Source organism: Lepisosteus platostomus, chromosome 4, assembly GCF_059453375.1.
Source record: "Lepisosteus platostomus isolate fLepPlt1 chromosome 4, fLepPlt1.hap1, whole genome shotgun sequence".
Lineage (NCBI taxonomy): Eukaryota > Metazoa > Chordata > Actinopteri > Semionotiformes > Lepisosteidae > Lepisosteus > Lepisosteus platostomus.
The window spans coordinates 30187927-30208412 of NC_142614.1; the positions used below are offsets into that span (position 1 = coordinate 30187927).

Below are 20486 nucleotides of genomic sequence, written 5' to 3' on the forward strand. Positions count from 1 at the left end.
GCAACCATTATTTTTACATTTTTCTTTCATCTTATCTATTTAGGTTTGCTTTGAATGTTCAAAAGAGGTCATGTATATAACAATCATTGATTGCTACTTCAAAATGTCATGACTACAATCTTTAAAGCAACAAAACTGTGCAATGGTATAAATTATTTTGTTAGGTGCCATAAGTAAAGAAAAAAGTTAAGTGTTTAAATATAAAGAAACATGATTAAAGAAAGAAGAAAAAGAATGAAAAATATGAAAATATTTTAAACACATTTAAAGAAAGAAATCTTTGACTTCATAAAAAAAACTTTCACCTTGAAAAACAGAATGAAAGGAACAAAGAGAATTTAAAAATATCATCCTGGTAAGATTTTTTTTCCCCTAACATTACTGAAAGAAATGGAAAATATTTTCAATTTACTTATGGAAGAGGTCATGCAAACTGTTTGTACAAATTGCATTTACAATACCATTACATAAAAAATGAAAAAAATGAGTCATACAGTTCCAAATCAACTAATCTTACTTAAATCAAATGGAAAGTCATTTAAAAAATTCTAAAAACAATGAAAAATGCAACTAAACTGAAATTTTAGACCTTATTTATTAGTTATTTTAGATCAACCAGGGTGATCAAAACAAATGTTGTACCAAGCAAAATGAAATATCCATCCTTTCATTTTCAAATTGGTTTGTCCAATACAGGGTCATGAGCGAGCCAGCAAACAGGCACAAGGCAGGGGATACCCTGGACAGGATGCCAGTCCATTGCAGGGCATACACAAATACACACACACTCATGCCAGGACTAATTTTCTCAGAAGCCAATTAACTTACCAGTTTGTCTTTGGACTGTGGTATAAAAACAAAGCACACAGAGGAAAACGATGCTAACATGGGGAGAGCATACAGATTCCATGCTGATAGCACCCAGGTCTAGAATTGTTCCCATGGCCCCAGCACCGTGCGGCAGCAATGGTAAGCACTGCACCACCATGCCACACCAAACTTGATACTGAAACAGTCTGATCCAAAATAGTATGCAGTGAAGTCAGTATGCAGCAATAAAGAGCTTGCAGCCTATACAGTGAATAGGAGTAACAGGCAAACCATATTGCCAGTCTGAGACTCATGTACTGTATATAACAGTGTATTTACAGACTATTTTGCAGTCACATATTGAACTGACAGATTTTGTGTTTACGTGCCTTTACTTTTTCTGAAATGAAGAGGTCTATGAACTGTATTTCCTAATTTGAGATTTCAAAATTCTCTCATTTTGATGTACAGTGTTTCGATCAGGTTAACAGAAAGTCTATTTCACAGCTCACTGTAAGGACTGGAAGTTATTTTAGACCTTATATACCTTAACATGCTGTATAAGGGTATCCAGGGCATCTTATAATGCATATGTGAAATTTACTTGGTTTAATGCAATACATACATGGAATTTACAGGAATTGTTAATGTTATTGTAAATGTCATTTAAACCTTTGTATTAGATACCCTGTGCAATTTGATTAACATAAATATATTGCTTTAATATTAGTATAACTGCATTAATAAAAGAAATTATAAAGTTAAATTGTGACAAAACAGAGGGAGTGCTGTTGGGCCCTTGTAATCAACTTTCCAAAAAAACACATTTTTGTTACCCTGCTACCTGAAAGGTTGAGCTGAGAAATCTGTTATCTTTGATTAAAATCTGTTCTTTGAGCAACATATTTAAAGCATCAGAAAAGTATCTTTCAACCATCTGAGAAACATCGCCAAAAGAACATATTCTTTATATATATGCCACTGAGAGATTAATGATTTTATAACATAAAGGCTAGATTATTGTAATGCACTCTTCTCTTGCCATATTATTTCACAACCACAACTTTCACAGAATGCTGAAACCATTATTCCAACAGGAACAAACAAACTAGAGTATTACACCTTTACTGAAAGACCTCTGGTGGTTGCCTGTTTAATTCAAGACATAATCTAAAATCCTGTTTACATAACATACCATTCTACATGACTGTGAACATGACTGTGTTGATGTATACACATTGTAATGTAATGTCATTATATTTAATTAAAACTTGAATGCTCAAACTCAAAACTTTTATAGGTCAGTAAAATTACAAAGAAAAGGCTATTTCAATTAATACTTATTCAAATTGGGTCGATACATGTTGAACCTACCATCGGAGGCAATTATAGCTGTGAGTCTTATGGCTAAGTCTCTGCTACCTTTGCACAATGGGATGGTGGAATATCAGTCCATTTTTCATTTAAGATTTGCTCAAGCTCTGTCAGGTTGTTCAGGGATCATTGACGGACAGTAGTTTTCAACGTTGTCACAGGCTCTCTATTTGATTTAAGTGAAGCAATGACAGAGCCACTCAAGGACATTCACTTTTATATTATTAAGTCAGTCCAGGGAAGCTTTAGGTTATTTTCCTCCCGAAAGGTGTGTTTTCTACCCAGATTTAGGTTGTTAACAAATTGAAGCAGGTTTTCCCCTCAGTTTTGTACACATGTCGCTCCATTCATTGTCCCCTCCATCTTGACAAGTGTCCTAGTACCTGCTGATTATTATGGTGCCACCAACTTGCTTGACAATTAACAGTAGATGTTGTTTATTCTGTGATGTACTGTGTTGATTTTGCACCAAATTTAACATTTTGCATTTAGACCAAAAATGTTCCAGTGTTGTCTGCTCAGAACCTTTTGCCACATGTTTGCAGTATCAATTAAATGCTTTGTTGAATATGTTGCAGGATTCAATATACATTTTTTCCAATAATGGCTTTCTTATTGCCACTCAGCCATATAGGCCAGCATTGTGCAGTAACCAGGATATTGTGGATTCTTGGACATTTTCTTCTAAGTCTTTGAAAAATGTAACACTTTCAGTTTTGCCCATTCATTCACAGTGGTATCCCTAAGTAGTTTCCTTCTTTCCCAGCTGCTCAGTTTAGAGAGATAGCCTGACCTACAGTAGGTATGGTCTGGGTGACAATACAGTTTCTGGTTCTTCATAATTAACTTCACCTTACTCACATTCAGTGTCTTTGAATTTTTTTACATCCTTCCCCTGACTTGTGCTTTTCTACAGATTTATTGTGGAGTTGCTTTTGAAAGGACTGAAAAGCATTAATGGCATTATAGCAGCCTTTTCCAGAAATTCACTACCTAACAGAGAGAGGGACTTTAAACAGACAGTGTACACATGTATTTATTCTGAAATAATAAAAAAACACTTTATTGGATTCACACTCTGTGTCAGTGAATAACAGAGGAAAATAAACTGTGTATTTTGTAGATGTAATATAGTGTATCTGAACCAATTTTTGTTTATCTTAAGAAAGGGGTGAAAACTTATGCAATCAAGATATTTTAGTTTTTTATTTTTTCTTTGCAGTATCAGGAAAAAGCCTAAAGGTCAAATTAGAGCTCTGTTAAGTAACAACATGCTAAACTGTTGGTTTATAACACAAAAGACTCACTGAAACACTGATTTCAAATGACACACCCTTCATTTATTGGGTGCCAAGAACATACATTGACCTGCAAGTAAATATTTACTTACCACACCCATTGCTCATTCTAAAAGGATTGAATGGTTTTCACTTTCAATGTGTGCATTCTTTACAAAGTAAAGTTTAACCACATCTGTAATACCCCCAGTGATAAGGTAATTACTACAAAGAGATCACATATTTGACAAAAATCATCAGCTTATCGATTTTTATGACAATTGACAATTTGATCCCTATTGCTTGCCATAGACGAAAGCATTTGGTACTGCACAAAAATTAGGATAAATGCCTAAATGATTACATTCCTATCCCTTGGAGTATGAAAAAAGCTTCTGCAAAATAATATTAGTTTTTCATTTGACATATTTTATAACATTTTTTAAACACTGGCATTTCTAAAATAAGGAACAAGTAAAGGCTTATTCCAGGCTGAAAAGAGAAGAAAAGAAACAAAATGATTTGGCTGTTGAGCCTTTTTCGGGTGTGTCACAGCCAAAACATTGTGTTTCTTTTCTTTTGTTTTCAGCATTGAATAAACCTTTACTTGTTCCTTTGCAGCCTACACATACTGATGCATCTACTTACTTGAACTATTTCTAAAATGATGTGATTTAAATTTATATTAAACTCTGGTAAAAAGAGAACAATAGAGAACTCTTGTGCTAAATTGTGATTCCTCATTATACATACAAATATAATAAACATAAATACAATTTTACAATATAAAATATACGGTAAACTATAGAAAAAAATATTTTAGTTAAAATTAAAGGAAAAAATCATGCTTCTCTGTTAATTCTGTCTAAGGATTAGAAGCCATATGGGAATGTTTTATTTTTTATATTGGCTTAATACATGGATTTGCATGTAAACTAAGTTTGCTATTTTTGTTGTGCCTAATTGATTTCCCTCTTTTTGACCTTGTGGGTTTCCTCTAAACAACATTATTATACATTGAAGCATACAGCATTGATACACCTCTGCTTAAGCAAGAAATATAAATCTTTAATCTGTCTTATGATTTCTATTTTTAATACATTAAAAATGTACATGGATGTAGGCTATTGTTTGGTATGAATACAACTAAATATTTTACCTTTAAAGTCAACTGTGATGCTTTTTGTACAGTAAAAATGTTTATGGCAAATTTCAGTCATACACTTTATAGTAATATGGTGATAGGAGAGAAATTAATATAAACTCAATCTACTACACTTTATTAGAACACAGTAAAGCGTGGTTGACATATAAACCATATCCATTAAGACTAAATAACTAGAAGGATCCCAGTTTTACATTTTGGATCCTTACTAATTCATGAAAAAGAAAATTACAAAATCTAATTAAGGCCAAGATGAAATCTAAACCCCAGGCGACCTGCCAATTACAAATTGTAAACCAGGTACTTGATTAATTTATGTTTACTGGGAATTTCTTCCTTTTACTTAATTAAAACCTAACATCAAGTTCTGGATTTGTAATTTGCTGTTAAATCAAACCTATGATTCCACAGGTACAAGTACATAAAAGCATAAAGATCAATTCCACATAGATATACCATGTACCCTGCATGGATAGAGAAAGACAATTTTTATGCATTTAAGTAAGATGGTGAAAAGGAGAGCCAAAATACTGACCCCTGCTTCTGCATCCAGTACCAATACAGGAAAACATACAAAATGCAATTTTAAGATGGGAGTATTAGTTACTCCAGAAGCCCATCCTCCCCTGTTACAAAAGGACTACAGGAAAATGTGGTTGTTGGATTGCTAGTTGAACAGCTTGCAATGGCCCATGTGTTGTCAGGGCACTCATTAACAGCAGTTTCACCATCTCCCTAACACATCCAACCTTGCTCACAAAGAGTACCTTGCCTGTACCAGTGAATGAAGTTAACAAAAATGAGAGCTCATCTGAAGACTGAGATGGGCAGCTACATACCATACTGCATAGGGGCCTGTTGCAGGTTTAGGTGAGTGGGCATATGGTGAAGGGAGATCTGTCGTATCTGTTTGGTAGGGGGCTGAGACAGGTGTATCATTGGCCTGAAATAACTGGGGGGGGGGTCAACTGAAATTGGAGGCCTGTGCTTTCCACTTGGGAAAGACACACAGAAGGGGAAGGAGGCCAGACCTGAAGACTATGCCTGCAGTGCTGCAGAGGGAACACCAACACTGCTGTACACCCCCAGTGGACAGGATATCCAGGAGGCCATATATGGACATAAGAACATAAAAAGGCAATGGCATTTTGGACCATCTAGCCAATTTGGTAGCTAGCAGCTAATTGATGCAATTGATGCAGTAATTACTTGAGAGTAACTAAAATTTCAGCTTTATAAATATGGCTGGGTTACTTGTTCTATACTCCCACAACCCTAGAAGTAAGAAGTGCTTCTTGCTGTCAGATTTAAACGCACAACTATGTATCTTCAAAGATGTGATACTTAAAGAAGCTGAAGAGTTGGAAAAGCTGCCTGAGAACTGACTTTACTGGGTAATGGCTAAAAAAGTAAGTCCCTTGGCTGTGACTGATAAGAGCTTTGGGACAGAAAGTTCAAAAGAGACATCTCATGTGTTGGCAGTGTAGCAGCCATGACTACATGTTGAAATGAAAAACTGAAGGACTAATAAACTGCTCGTGCGTCTTGTAATTGTTCTACATGTTAGTGTGCTAAAGTGAGTGGAGAACTGTAAGGCAGTGTGTGGCTGAGAGATTCACTCACCTCACTGATCATTGGAAATAACAGGGAGGGACCACTGTAGTGTTATCTCAGTGAGTCTGAAGGGGATATTTCATAGCAGGTACAAACTGCCATTAGAAATAGCAATGAGCCTTTTTGCCAAGAAAGAGCTTTGAACAATAAACTTTATCTTCTCAACTTATGCACACAAGATTCAGTTGTACATTATTATTTTTATTATTATTATTATTATTATTATTATTATTATTATTATTATTATTATTAATAATAATAATAATAATAATAATAATAATAATAATAACATGCCATGACTAGAAATACTAATCATTACTAGCAGTAAATACAGCAAAAATTCTAAAAAGAATATGTTAGTAATAAAGAATATTAGGTTTCATAATATACATACTGTATAGCATAGTATTTCCTGTTTGCAATAATTCAACACATAAAAATTAAATCAGATAGCCGTTAACAACATTTAACAATATGTTATCACTTTTTTTATCCACGGCAGTACCTAGTTCTCAATGCACGATGTTAAAAAATAAAATTTGAAGGATATATTTTGTGCACTGTTAGTTATCTATTTTACTTATTTCCAAACAATGAAATAAAATGTACTAATGTATTAATTGTTGTTTGTCGATTTCCCTAAGCAATTTAAATGGAAATAATTTCTAAAATGTCCTAAAAAAACAGTTAAAAAAACGCTCTGTTTAAATGGCAACACTTGCGGTATGCTATACAGTTACTGTACTTTAAAACTGAATTCCAATGAAGAAGCTTGATCACTGCAGGCGGGAAGGAAGCGCGAACCTTGCGATATTTAGCGCTATTCTGAATATAGTGGCACGCCCATGCCACAAGTTATTGTAGGTATGCCTGCAGGTGATATAAGTGACTGTTCTGTTGCATAATAAAAATGTGCAGCAAAACAAACAAATTGGATCAAGATACTTTGACGTATAGACCAAAATTATTTGTAAAATAATTCGTAAAAAATAAAACAATTCAGCTTTGCGTATCTTTATGCTAATCATCTATGTAAAACTGGCTTTCGTCAAGGCAGGTGTAGGGAATGAGGGTCTCGAGAGGCACAAAGAGGAACAAGAATGCAATACAACTGCATACAGACTGAACACGTCTAACGCCTCACTTCCAAGCGTTTGTAACATTTAAAACTGATTAAAATGACAATGGCGGAGGAACTTTTTTGTAAGGTTGTCAACCTAATAATAAAATGCAAAGACTGTGAGGACAGGTGAGTCAACAAATATTTTCATTTCAGTTAGTACTAGTTTGAAAGTCTTTGAGAGAGTTGTTAATCGGACATATTTTTCTATACTTGGAAAACAATATTAAATCACATATTTATTTATATTACTGAATCACCCTGATAATGTTATTTTCAATGTAGGTCACATTAAATTTATTTGGAATACAATTATATAACTTAAATATGTATATCATATATGTATATCTATGTATACTACAGAAGACAAACTTATAATTCTAATTTATGTTTTTAATTTGGACCTAAAAAACGTTAATTACTATCTAGATGTTGCGAGTTTTTATGATTGTGTGAAACTTCGTAGCATATTCAAAAGTTACAGTAAAATCTGTGCTTTTCTAAAACGCTTATTCAATCTTTTGCCGAACCCTAGCCTTCCGAAGAAACAATACAAATTGTGACCACGTATAATAAGAGATTTTTCTTCGGTAGTATGTTTGTGATTCCAAACTACATATTTATGGACCAAATACAAACCAGTTGGTCTGGGTATTCTGAAACCTGCTATGATTGCCATTTATATAATCCAGGCAATTATATACACCTACTACCTAAAACATCAACTCTGAGTTCACTAATTAAACCGAGGTTCTTCCAAAACCATTTCACTTGAGGTATCGAAAACTTTACTGTACCAACATACAATGTCAGTATTGCTTATGTATCTTTTTGTCCAAACAGTGGGTTGCAGTGTCTGTATGAAGGCCAGCTGGTTACCTATTATTAACTGCAGTAACATGACTTACTTGCAGGCATGGCAAAGCTTTTCCGTTTTTAATTTTACTCTTGAAGACAAATAGAGGTGTTTATTTAGTATTAAACATAAAAAGTACTTTTTTTAAATTATAACATTTTTAATAAATTATAATGTTACAGAAATAAGCAAGCAGTTTATAATAAAAAAAAAATCATTTCTACTTTTTCATAGTTAAGTAGTAATTGCCTTTTTTGTCTGTTACACTTTGCCTGGGGTCACTGCAGTACCGTGAAATTTAATAAAGTTTTAGTAGAATAGTTCACCCTAAATAGGGTTACAAGTGTTGTCTGGCATCTTTGAAGAATGTGCTTCATTGAGAGGTAATATCAAAAGAGTATTCATGGAAAGCAATTGGATTTTGATTTTTTTTAGTAAACTGAATGTAGATACCCCGGTCATCCCATGTAGATTTGTTCAACTTAATTGTGTTAAATAAAGTGATGTCATGTTTTTTTTATCTTAGAATTCACCACATGAGCTGTGAGCAAGGAATAAAATGAACCAAAAATGATCATTAAATATAATGAAACATCTGTAACTTCACAGTTCTCGTCAGCTTTGGAAAGAGTATAATTGCCTTCCAACCCTGCTTGCTGCTCAGTAATTAAAACTATGTGGAAAAATGATTACAACCAGCATTAATATGCTCTGGGGAATGACTGAGGTTTGAAAAACAACTGCTATAGTTGTGTAGCAATGCCAAGATTGGATGCAGCTGTGATTACAGTTGTATGGGTGTTTGCAGAAATAATGATAAAAGCTTGCAATAAATGACACCATAACAGGTCAATTTTGCCGTTTTCCCCCTCCTTAGTTGTGTTTGAGTAAGATTTCCCTGGTGGCATAGTAATTGTGACAGTATTTGTAGTCGTGTGTTTGAGAGATTAGAGGGTTTTATCAAATAGTCAATACTTTTCTAAAAGAAGGCAGAACCAAAATATTTTTTAAATTGTTAAATCATTTTACTTCAAACACTTTTCATCATAAAAAACATTCATCTGTGATGTGTAGCAGTCACAGCTGTATCCACTTAATATGTTCATTCGGTTAAGTGAAGAGGTTGTGCATTGATGATATTCCATCTGATATTTTGTTATAGGATTCAATTGGAGAATGCTTTCCCAAACCCTAGACGTAATCTAGACTTTTGTAGAACTTAATCTCTGCTACTGCAGTTTTTAAAATACTTTTTTAATCTATGCAGAAATTCATTACTGTAATTTTGTCCTTTTTACTGCAGTACTCTACAAATGACCTTTCACGATTAAAATTTCATAACTGACACAGACATAGATAACAACTAAACAAACAAAAGGGAAATACTATTAATTTTATACTCTTGGCAAAAATAAATTAGTTTATGTACCATGGGTCATGTCGCCTTGATCTGCTGCTTTGTACTAGTGTTCAGAGTGACTGTTATGTACTATAGATTTCAGAATTCAGTAGCCAAGGTTATTGGATCGATAAATAGCAAATGCCAAAATGTACTGAAAAGGAAGACAGGACCTCGGCTTTAAATACTTATTCTGTACTTATTGCTTTGTGTACATGTACATATTTTTTCCTTTAAATTTATTAATTATTAGTATGATAATGGAGATGATGGCTTTATGGCTGCTTATTATTCAATTTAACTATTTTTAGAAATATAAAATACTACAACATAGAAATTGAAATCTAAAATAAAAATATTATCAAGATATACCGAGAAAGGGTGAAGACAAAGTATTCGAGAATGTATAGTAGCTACTGTAATTGGGCTAGTTAGTGAGAACAACGTTTTTTAGGGTTAAAATAGTAGGTACAGTAGATACTTTTGTGGAACAATTTGAATAGTATTGTTCCTTGAGATAACAAAACACTGTGTTCAATTTATATGTCTTCATAAAAGGCCAGGATCTGTGATTGATATTTTATTTTATTTTATTTGCCCAACACCAAAATAGTCTGAAATGTACTGTATATGTAGCTATTTAAAAAGATTTGTGGCATGCAGGGCCATAAAGGACTCGAGTTTACAGTAGCTGTCCCTGATTGGGGCCTCAAAATTGTAATATTTTACAATTTTAGAGTAATCTTAGATTATATCAATGATTTGAATGCATATTCTCAGAAGGAGTTCAGTTAGTGGGTTTGTTGTATATAAAGGTGTAGTAGTAATCATATTTGAAGTTGAAGTCCCACTATTTCCATAACACCATTATTTAAACACTTGGTTTAAACAAAAACGAAAAAGGTAAGATTATGTGTGCAGTACATCAAAGTACTTTTTTGTTCAAACTAGTAGCTACATATAGTATTAGCTATATTTAGGAGTCCATTGTACAATTTTTTCACCCATTTTCTCCTCATTTCTGAGACAATGTGTTGTTGAATGTTTGAGCATGCCACTTTGAAAGGCAAATCTATCCCACATCAATCCCATTCAATTCCTGCCTGAAAACATCAGCACAGCAATATTCAAGGCTCTGCATAATGTCTTTTTAGGTACACACACATAATGAGCAAAGCAAGTAGTCATCATAATGAAGCAGTCACCATGTTGACAATTATTTTTAAATTGTTAGCTTTGCTTAGAGGTCCCAAAGAGTAGTCTCAAATTGAGCTGAGCTGGAGCTGACCTCAAGCACAACTTAAGCACAACCTGCAATATTTTCATTTCAACAGTGTCCTTTTTCATACTAACAACCATCATATGTATTTCTGACTTATATTTTGCCAATTTTTTGTGTTTCGTTTTGGGATCTATATATAAATTACTTGATTAAGTCCATTGGATTTGGACACTTTGGATCTTATATTGGAATGTTTTAGGTTTAACACAAGCCCAGGTAGGAATAGTTGGACCGCTGTGTTATTTTATAAACAAGTAACCTACAGTATGAGATCTTTTTTAATACTACCACCACCATCTTCAGTTTTAGAGGAGTAATCAGAACTGTCCTTGACGTTCTAGGTACGTTCTGACTTTGAAGGCCTAATAGAAGTCATACTTTCAAAAGGCAGGCTCTCAAAATGAAATTTAAAACAAGTATATTGTTCTTAATTTTATCCAAACATAAAAGGCAACACAATCTCTATGTAAAGGACAAACTAGACTGGCTAAATCTCTGTGAGTATTATAATTGGCTAAACTGCTATATTAATTTTAGTGGGTAATTGGTTTTATAATTTTGATTTTTAACCCAGACCCTCCTGAGATTCCACTTAGGGACCCACAAAATAAAATTGCAGAGTTCCAACAGAAGCCTATTGCAACAAGTTTTGATTGCCCTTTGCCAACAGGAGCACTCCATGCCTTCTCTACTACCCCCGTCTGGCATTCTGGATGTGATCTTTGGAGAGCTTCATATAAATGTATCAAAATGGGCCAGGAAATAATGATTCCTGGGAATGAAAAGTGGAGGTTCCCCTTTCAGTGCCAGCTGCTGATGAATGGCTAGATGAGGAATTCCAGATAATCTTGCAAGTGTTCCGCTAATTGAAGAGGCTCAGTCAGCTCGTGACACAAATAAAATATAAACCAGCAATGTTGTTATAAGATCCTCCCTGTACTCCAAGAGCATGCTATTACTGGGGTTTTGTATCAATTGTCATTAGAAAGAGTGTTTTTATTTTTTTTATTTCTGCAAAAAGGATACCAGTCAAATTATTGTTTAGTTTTGTATAACATTTCATCTCAAACATTTCATCCATCATCTGAAAGCTGCTTATTCCTAGTAACAGTCACAGACACTTGAAGCCTATCCTACAAGCACATGGGTCAAGGTGAGACAACACACAAAGCAGGACAAATATATTCCTACCCAGTGCCAATACATGTATTTATTTAAAGACGGCAGTTAACCTAGATAGAATGTCTTTGAAAGGTGTGAGAAAACCAGCTCATTCGGCAAAATACCACACAAGCTTTAGGAGAACATGAGAACTTCATAAGAAGTTGTAACATAGCAGCACTTACTGGCATGCGATTGTGCTGTCCCAAACATTTTTTACAGACATGATTTTATACAATAAAATAGTGCCCTCAATTAATATTGCAATAGTCATACATAAATGGAAATTTGTAACTCTAGAGACAGTACAAATAAAAGTCCACATGAACACAATCGTAACTGGACTCTGGAAACAAGTTAGTGATACCCATTTAATGTTTCTTGAATGTTTCTGCAAAATGTTTATGAAGCAGATTTCTTTCTCTTAAATTAGGAGAGCAAGTATTAGACTGACTGTAGAAGCCTGGAGTGCTTCCAGTCCCCTCCACAAAAAGGTATGATGCTTTTTAAGGATTTCATTTTTTATTTGAGGCTAAATTGCTTAATTTATTGAGTTCCATTCTTGAATAGAGAATAACACTCTAGCCTTATATATATAATATATTTGATTTTCAATTAACCATTCTTTTTTTCCCCAAAGATCTTCATCCTAAAATAAACATAAGCAGCTATGCTATTTGCCAGATTTGCCAGATGGTAACTACAGTACTTTGTGGCTTCCCTTTAAATGTAGACATTGGTAGTTGATCAATACCTTGGTTAGCATCACGCTCTATTGTTTTAAGACTAACTTTAAGGGCTGCTCATGTTCATGTAACTGATTAATGTCAGAAACCTTTTCCATAAGTATCAGTTTTGCATTTTCTGAATATCCTGAATTCAATACTGTTTATGGTCCCAACAATTTACACATTCCTTAAACTAAATTTATTTCGACAGGATTTAGTTATTCGTCTCACAGATGACTCCGATCCCTTTTTCCTGTATAACCTCACAATTAGTGAAGACGACTTTCAGAGGTAATTCTGAACTATGCATTTAACAGTATGTCACTTAATTTGATATTTCTGTAGTTTTATATACTGTATATATAGGCTAAGGACAAAAAATGTTTGAGTACCTCTGTCAGTGCATTCTGTTACATTACAGGGTGTTGTAACTGGGATATCCCCTTCAATAATGTTATACAACCAATTATACTATGTAGTCATGTAGGTGTGTTAAGGAAGCACTATCCTTCTCCGTGGGAGCCCAGATGAACATCTCCAGGGCCACATTTTAGGAATCTTCACCAAATGTAGTATAGTTTGGTGACATTCTGTGTAAGCATTACAGCGCTGGCAGGCCCAAGCCTAGACATTTGGACATGGTATTTTGTCCTGGAGTGGGAAACTTCAATGTGGATATTGACTTTCTGGTTTCTGACTCTACTAGTGTTGTCAGCAACAAATGTACAGATAGCAGGGAATTAGTTACTTAATTCTATGATTTGAGATGGTTTTCAATTTGCAGTATACATTTGAACAGTTTTGAATGTCAAAAATAATTAAGGGAACTTTAAGTTCCTTTAATTTGAAAAAGAAAATAACTTGTCAGCTATGTGTGTCATTTCCCTTCTATGATTTGTGTTTAATTGGTGATTCTTGTTCAGAAAACTACTGTTAAAACAAGTGTAAGAAAGTAAAAAATGTTTTCACTTTCAACATGATGTATCTGTTTTGATGCTGATTAATATTTATTGCAAGATATGAAGCAGAACATAAGTTATGAAACTTATTATAACTTAAGTTATGAAACCCTTCATTCAATGTGAAGTGTTTTCCCAAGTGAATGAGTGATCTTGTAGGGTTCTGTTTATTTTCCATCATATTAATCTTTAAATATGTATCATGCTTTGTTTGTATTATAGCCTAAAATGCCAGCAAGGGTTGCTGATAGAGTTCTCCGCGTTTCCACAGCGGTTTATAGAACTGATAGAACAATGCATCTTGGAACAAGTGAAGGAGATACCAAGGTGGGTTTTTTTTTCCAGAAAATTAACAGGAATTTGAAAAAAAAATATATATATATATTTTCACCTCTCATTTATCACGGAGATCAATCCATACAGATACAGTACATATTTTTTACATTTGCAAATTCTTCTCACCAGGGATATAATGATGATCAGATATCTGTGTCTGTTTGTATTGTCTTGGATATGTGTAAATTTTAAACTCCATGCTACCACATTTGCTACCTTTATAATTTGTAATCTGTCCACAGTTCTTCCCAATTTACTTTGTGAGCATGTAACTTCCAATTTTAATGCTCATGATGTGCTAGCTAGTGAACTGGAGTTGCAAGTTAAAGTCATTTTTATAGGGAATTGTTAGCTCTAAATGGATGTGGAATTCATTTTAAGTCTTTTTCAAAGATAAGCCGTTGGCTACTGCTTACTCATGTCAGGTTCGGAGGATGTAACTTATGACAAAATAATGCTAGAAGCTTTTGTTTTTATTGATCCAGTACCATCATTCTTTTTTTGAATACAGTTTCTTTATCTCTGAGACATCATTTGGCTCTGAAGATCTTAGTTTGTCTACTTCTTTCCTAACTATATATTTTTCAGGTGGTTTATTCCACTTATTTTGTACTTGATGCAGCTTTTCAGATTAAGCAAGAATTCCGACTCTTAATCTTCATAGAATCCTCGTTTATTGCTGTTAGGATCTTTGACAACTCCAGCTCTGAAACTACATAAATTCAAATGGTAAAAAAGACAATTCACGATGTAATTTTCTTGAAAGTACATTAGTGCACCTATAGAGAAACAGAAAATATTGATTCTTCCTTTTGGAGTTAATTGTATTAATTACAGTAACACTTAGGCAGTGTGATTGGTAGAAATCTTACTTATTTCTGTTGCTCACATATAATAATTGTTTATGTTAATTGCAATAAAAGAAGAAAGCTGTTCAATTGTCACAGAATATAATATTCTCTTTACATGATTTATTATATTGTATGAAGTATTGCGTTGAAAATGTGGTAGCTTGTGATTCAGTATACAGAACACATTGCATTGATGAGTGTCAATAAAGTCTGTCTCACTAATATACATTTCTAAAGCCAAAACCATTTTATTGTATTTTCATAATTGCTCATAATATTGCTTTAGTGTATGAATGTGTCCTTGCTTTACTATGTCCCACAGCGGATCCAGCTTAATACATGTAGATCCTAGGACACCAGGAAGAGCAGTGAGTTAAGGACAGTGGTGTACAGCCCAAATTCTGAGAGAGTCCCAATCCAGTTACTAATAGGTTACCCCAATTCATGTTTTTTTTTTAAATAGCAACACTTGTATTACTTAGTTAAGCAAGTAATGTGTTCAGTAAAGGGAACTCTACGTCTTTAGGGCGCAAGGATCTTCAGATTTGTCCCAGATGATATCCAATTATAGAAATTACCTGATCAACACATCACAAATTGTTTCCAGTTTTTACAAATTAACAAATTGATTTATTGCCAACCCACAAAGGCTGCTATACAGGAACTTTCCATAGGATTAGGGTTTGCGCTTTAGGTAACAAGGTTCAGATATGCAATGATATTTCTACCACTGTACTCAACACTATGGCTCCCTGGGAAACATGACATATCTCCTATAGCCATTGTACCCTTTGGTATATGGATCAACAGCATTCTATGAAAGTAGCTTTCCATACGTTTGAACATATGTGGAAGTGCAGTGGGTACTTGTGGGTGTGGAATAGACAGTAACTAGATACATTTCGGTCTCAGTCTTATGGAGAATGACTGTAGTCACTCAAGGTTTTGGTTGTCCACTATTATCCAGTTGATAGTGTCAAGATGTTTATCTATATGACTTGCCTGTCAAAATATTTGTATATAATGATTTTTTAATAATGATGAGTTCTTCATCATCAAGATTGAAATAAATTGAAAGCACCTGACGTTTAAGTGCTTGACATTCCTACTTTACTTTGCTTTATGGATTTACAAGAATTGCTTTTGTTAACATTTCCCAGGCATTCCCCAAACCCATATTTCACTGGTTTATAAAATTAAATCTACCATTTGTCTGTTAGCACACATTTTGGCCATTCTAATTTTTTCCTGTTTTTTTAGCTTTGTTTGTTAGTGTCAGAATTTATAAATAAGTCACAGAGTATTAAATTATGCCTTTAAATATTAAAATTGCTGCCGTCGCACTTGCAACATGTGTAATTGGAAAATTTATAGTACTACAATTAAATAACCATTTCTAGTTAACCATTTTAATTCAATCTTCAATCCACTTTGGACTTCAGAGAATGGATGTCTACAGCAGTATCCAACTGTCAAGGTTGTTAACTTGAGTTTCTGGCTCAAAGCCTTTCTCTATCCTAGTTTTTTTGGACTCTTATAGTGTATATACTACTTAGTGATAGTTTTTTTATGAGGCTATGCATGTTGAATAGTGTGATGCTGATGATACTTGATATATTTTTCTCAAACCAACTCAACACAGAAATGATTGACACTGCTTTAAAAATTGACATTCCTACTTTACATTCCTTAATGGATTTGCCATTTGTTGAACTTTGGGTGCAACATTGTTTTTGCAGTTAAACATTGATAAGACTGAAATCATGATGCTAGATCTTCTGCATCAACTGTGACAATCCAATTCACGATGAATTTCTGTGGTGGGGTTAAGACTGTGTACTAAAATGAAAAATGCAGACTACCTTTAGAGTTTTTTTTTATCTTGGGAGCATTATGTGGTTGTGGTCTGTTTGAATCAAAAGTTAAGTCAATTTTGAACACAATTTTTAAAGGTATGCACTCATTTTTTTGTTTCATTTCGTGTTGTGCCCATATCTAAATTTGGTAGAAAAGATTAGTTACTAATAACTTCAAGAATGTAAAGCATTATACTTTATATGTTTAGTTTTTAGGTATACTAATTGTTCCTTCAGAAACAGAATATTTATAGTATATGGAAATTCCAGCATTTTAGCATTATATAGATAAATCAGTAATTATGACAACATTCATGAGATTTGTTTTTTAATGTAGTACTTGAAATTAAAACAACAATAATAGAGCTTAAGAAATAGCTCAGCTCATTAATGGCTTCTGAAATTTCCTTGAACACATCATGTTCTCAGCATATTCTAGGAATCACTGGTACTTAGATCTGTTTGGTTCCTATTTGACTAATGGGGTCACGTTTTAAAATCTGACTGTTTTGAATCTAGTGATATCTCATGGTTCTGTCCTCAGACCTTTACTATTTAGAAAGTATTTAATGTTGTATGTTGGGCTATAGGTCACTATTTGCCATGACTGATTTAGGTTTCACTAATATGCTGATGATATTCAGATTTACTTGCAGACCAAGTCAGATGCTACTGCTGCATTTATGAACTTTACAGGGGTCTTTCTGTTTTTAAGGTGATAGGTCCAACAGAACTTTTTAAATGTTTCAAAATCTGTGACAGGACAGAGGATTATGTTCATAGGTTTCCATCATCGGTGTCACAAAGTGGTGACTTAACTGTTGCTGTTGATGGTGGTGAAATTAAAATCTTGATAGAAGTTTGAAAACTTGGTCTTATTTTTGACCGTGTTGTCATTGCAAGCTCATGTTCTAAACTCCACAATGGTATCTTTCAAACCATGTATTATTGCTTGCTCAGTCTGTTTATGAAATATTGACTGTGACAAGCAACCTTCATTTATTCAAGGTGGGTGTCTGCTAAGGTACTAAATAGGTTTCAATTTGTAAAGAATTCTGTTGATTGTCTACTTAATCGTAATGTGCATCAGCATATCACTTTTGTCTTTTGTAAATTTCATGGACTCCTTTGATATCCAATATAATTGTAATTAAATATTTTAAGTGATGGGCTGGTGAACATTACTGAAAACAGATTTGTCAAATAGATTTAGAAGGCAGAAAGCATCAAAAGGAATTCCATCCAATCTTGAAGTAATGAAGGAAAAAAACGGAAGTTGTGAATTTCATTAAAGGCAAACCGATTCAAAGGACAGCCTTTTGAGTCTTTGTTTTGTTATATGATCAGAGTACACACAATAGCTCTTCCACAAAGATTTGTGTTGGTCATCAAAAGGTCGAGTGCTTGGTAGCTTGTATGAATTGAGGAATAAAATATTTGTTTTTCCTTAATGTGAAATGGTCACCATCCTGCCAGTTCATTTAGTGATAAAAAATGGCTTTTAACCCCGTCTTACCTTGCTGACACCTTGATTCTAAACTGGGAATCATTATTTGCTTTCCAAACAAGACTATGTGACACTACAGTGTTTTCCACAATGCTAAGGTGTACTGAAAAAAACAAACAAATAATTTTGCTAAGGAAATTGTTATTGATCTGACAAGCATAAGTCAGTTGCTTCTGGCTGCACTGATTAACAATTGTTGGCCCTTCATTTTTAGAAAAGAGAATTTTAAAGGATAAGAGGTGGGTAAAAAAATCCCTTTGAGTTTGAAATCCCAGTCACTGAAAGACTTGATTCTAACACCTAGTGAGGAGACTGAGCTGCTGTGACAGATCTGTTATCTATTGCACTTTTATAACAAAATATATGATTTACTTACGTGAAATTTGTAATGCTAATGCTTTGGGGATAAACAAACCTAATTTGATTGCATATGCAAATAGTTTTATATTTAGCTTTATTATGTGGATAAACTGTTTGACCAAAGTGGGTTGCTTGAAAGTTTGAAAAACAGTGGTTTAGGGAGTCCTGAGGATTTTCTATTAAATGAGAGACCGGTTCTCCACTTATCAATATTTGTTTCTCATTTACAGGGTGAAGTCTATTCTTCTACAGGTATATCTGTAAAAGACATGACTGTTTCTCACAGATTATCTAATGAATATAGTACATTTTTCTAATTATTTTTTTAGGTTTGCTACCTAATTATTACTTTGCTACCACACAGTGATTGATATTACCTTACAAATAGTGGAAGTATAACTGGAATCTTTTAGAGTTTGGGGTTATGACCTGACATTGATATGATATTTTGGTATTATTTTAACCTTTTTCTTTTATTCACACCCCCTATTTTGTTATAATGTACAATATCATTTTCAGCACACAAAGCACGGGTTTAACACTTTTTTCTTATTTAAAGGGGACTTCTCTGATTCGAGTTTCTCTTGGACAATTGGACTTTCTCATCTAGAACTACTGTCTTTATCAGATGCTACACTGCATATTCCCATAGACATCAAACAAAATTGTGAAAAAACAATGCATGAACTAAATATGATTACATGTTTTTCTGACCATGTAACCTGTAAAGGGGTCCTTTAAATGTATTAATATATTAAATACCTTTTACTTGAAGGAATATCCAAATGAAAGGACCAATATAATTATACAGTGTTTTGATATTTATAAAAATATACATTTAGTAATAAAATTAACCTTTTTCTTACTGCAACCGCCCACTGGGCATCTGTAATACATTTGTTATACTAGGTTGTAGATGTTATCTTGTGGGATTGATTCCTGTTTTGTGGTAGAGCTTGAAAAACTACATGCCTGGTCACTGACATACTAACCAGTTACCACACATTGTCCTGTCTCATCTGACAAATGTTCATTGGGGCTAAAGTCTGGTAAGTATGGTGTCCGATATGTAACTGTTACTTTACCATCTCATGTAAAAACTAGTGTTCCATGAGTACTCTACAGATGGAATCAAAAGACCTGATCAGTGTAGCACCATGCAGTTAAATTTCCATGATTCAATACAAGTATATCAGGTGCAGTAGGCCGAGTAAAGGGATGGACCCTGTGCAGTGCTTTCACACCGTAGGAGTTTGGCTGAAGTTCAGAGGGTTAAGCTAAGGTGAGATCCAGGTATCCAAAACCAAGAGATCCAGTAGTAGGTCGGCAATATCTGAAGGGTGAGACAAAGGCGAGGTCAAAGTCCGTGATCAAGAACCACAAAATGCAATAGAACAGGATGTGAGTAAACAACGAGGTAAGAAGCTCAGGTAGAGAGACCAACACCGGGTGAGGAGAGATGAGAAGTGAGTGTTTAAGTACTAGGTTAGGTGACTATGGAAGTGTTGTAACTGGTTAATTAGTTGGAGTGATGGTGTTTTCCAGAATTACCTGGAACTGAAGTGGAATTAGAATGAGGCCGTTTCCGATTAGTGGAGGGTGTGACACGTGGAGTCCTGTAGTGACCAAACACATCTAGCTAAACCACTTGGACCTTCGCACAAACTGCTATGAATACATCAAGTGGGATCTACACAAAACCTTGATCCTTCTCTAAGAGAGGTTTGGCTCAAGTGTTGGGAGCATTTTTGTCCAAGATACTAATGACACAAAGGATTGTTTGCTTAATAAGTGGAACATATTTTTTTCTTTTTTTATTTAAGCTAGCCTT

The 20486-nt window shown here is 34.0% G+C and overlaps 1 protein-coding gene across 3 annotated transcripts in view; it reads left to right on the forward strand.

The window, feature by feature from the left end:
- Nucleotides 1-7053: 7053 nt before the first annotated feature.
- LOC148673110 (spindle assembly abnormal protein 6 homolog) overlaps nt 7054-20486 on the forward strand; it is a 51197-nt gene continuing 37764 nt past the window's right edge. For all 3 annotated transcript variants that reach the window (XR_015935938.1, XM_088629386.1, XM_088629387.1), the window contains exons 1-4: nt 7054-7489; nt 12492-12552; nt 12998-13077; nt 13968-14072. Coding sequence is in view for 2 of the 3 variants with exons in the window: in XM_088629386.1 (XP_088485512.1) it covers nt 7419-7489; nt 12492-12552; nt 12998-13077; nt 13968-14072 (317 nt within the window). In the remaining variant the exon portion in view is untranslated. The remainder of the gene's footprint in view (nt 7490-12491; nt 12553-12997; nt 13078-13967; nt 14073-20486) is intronic.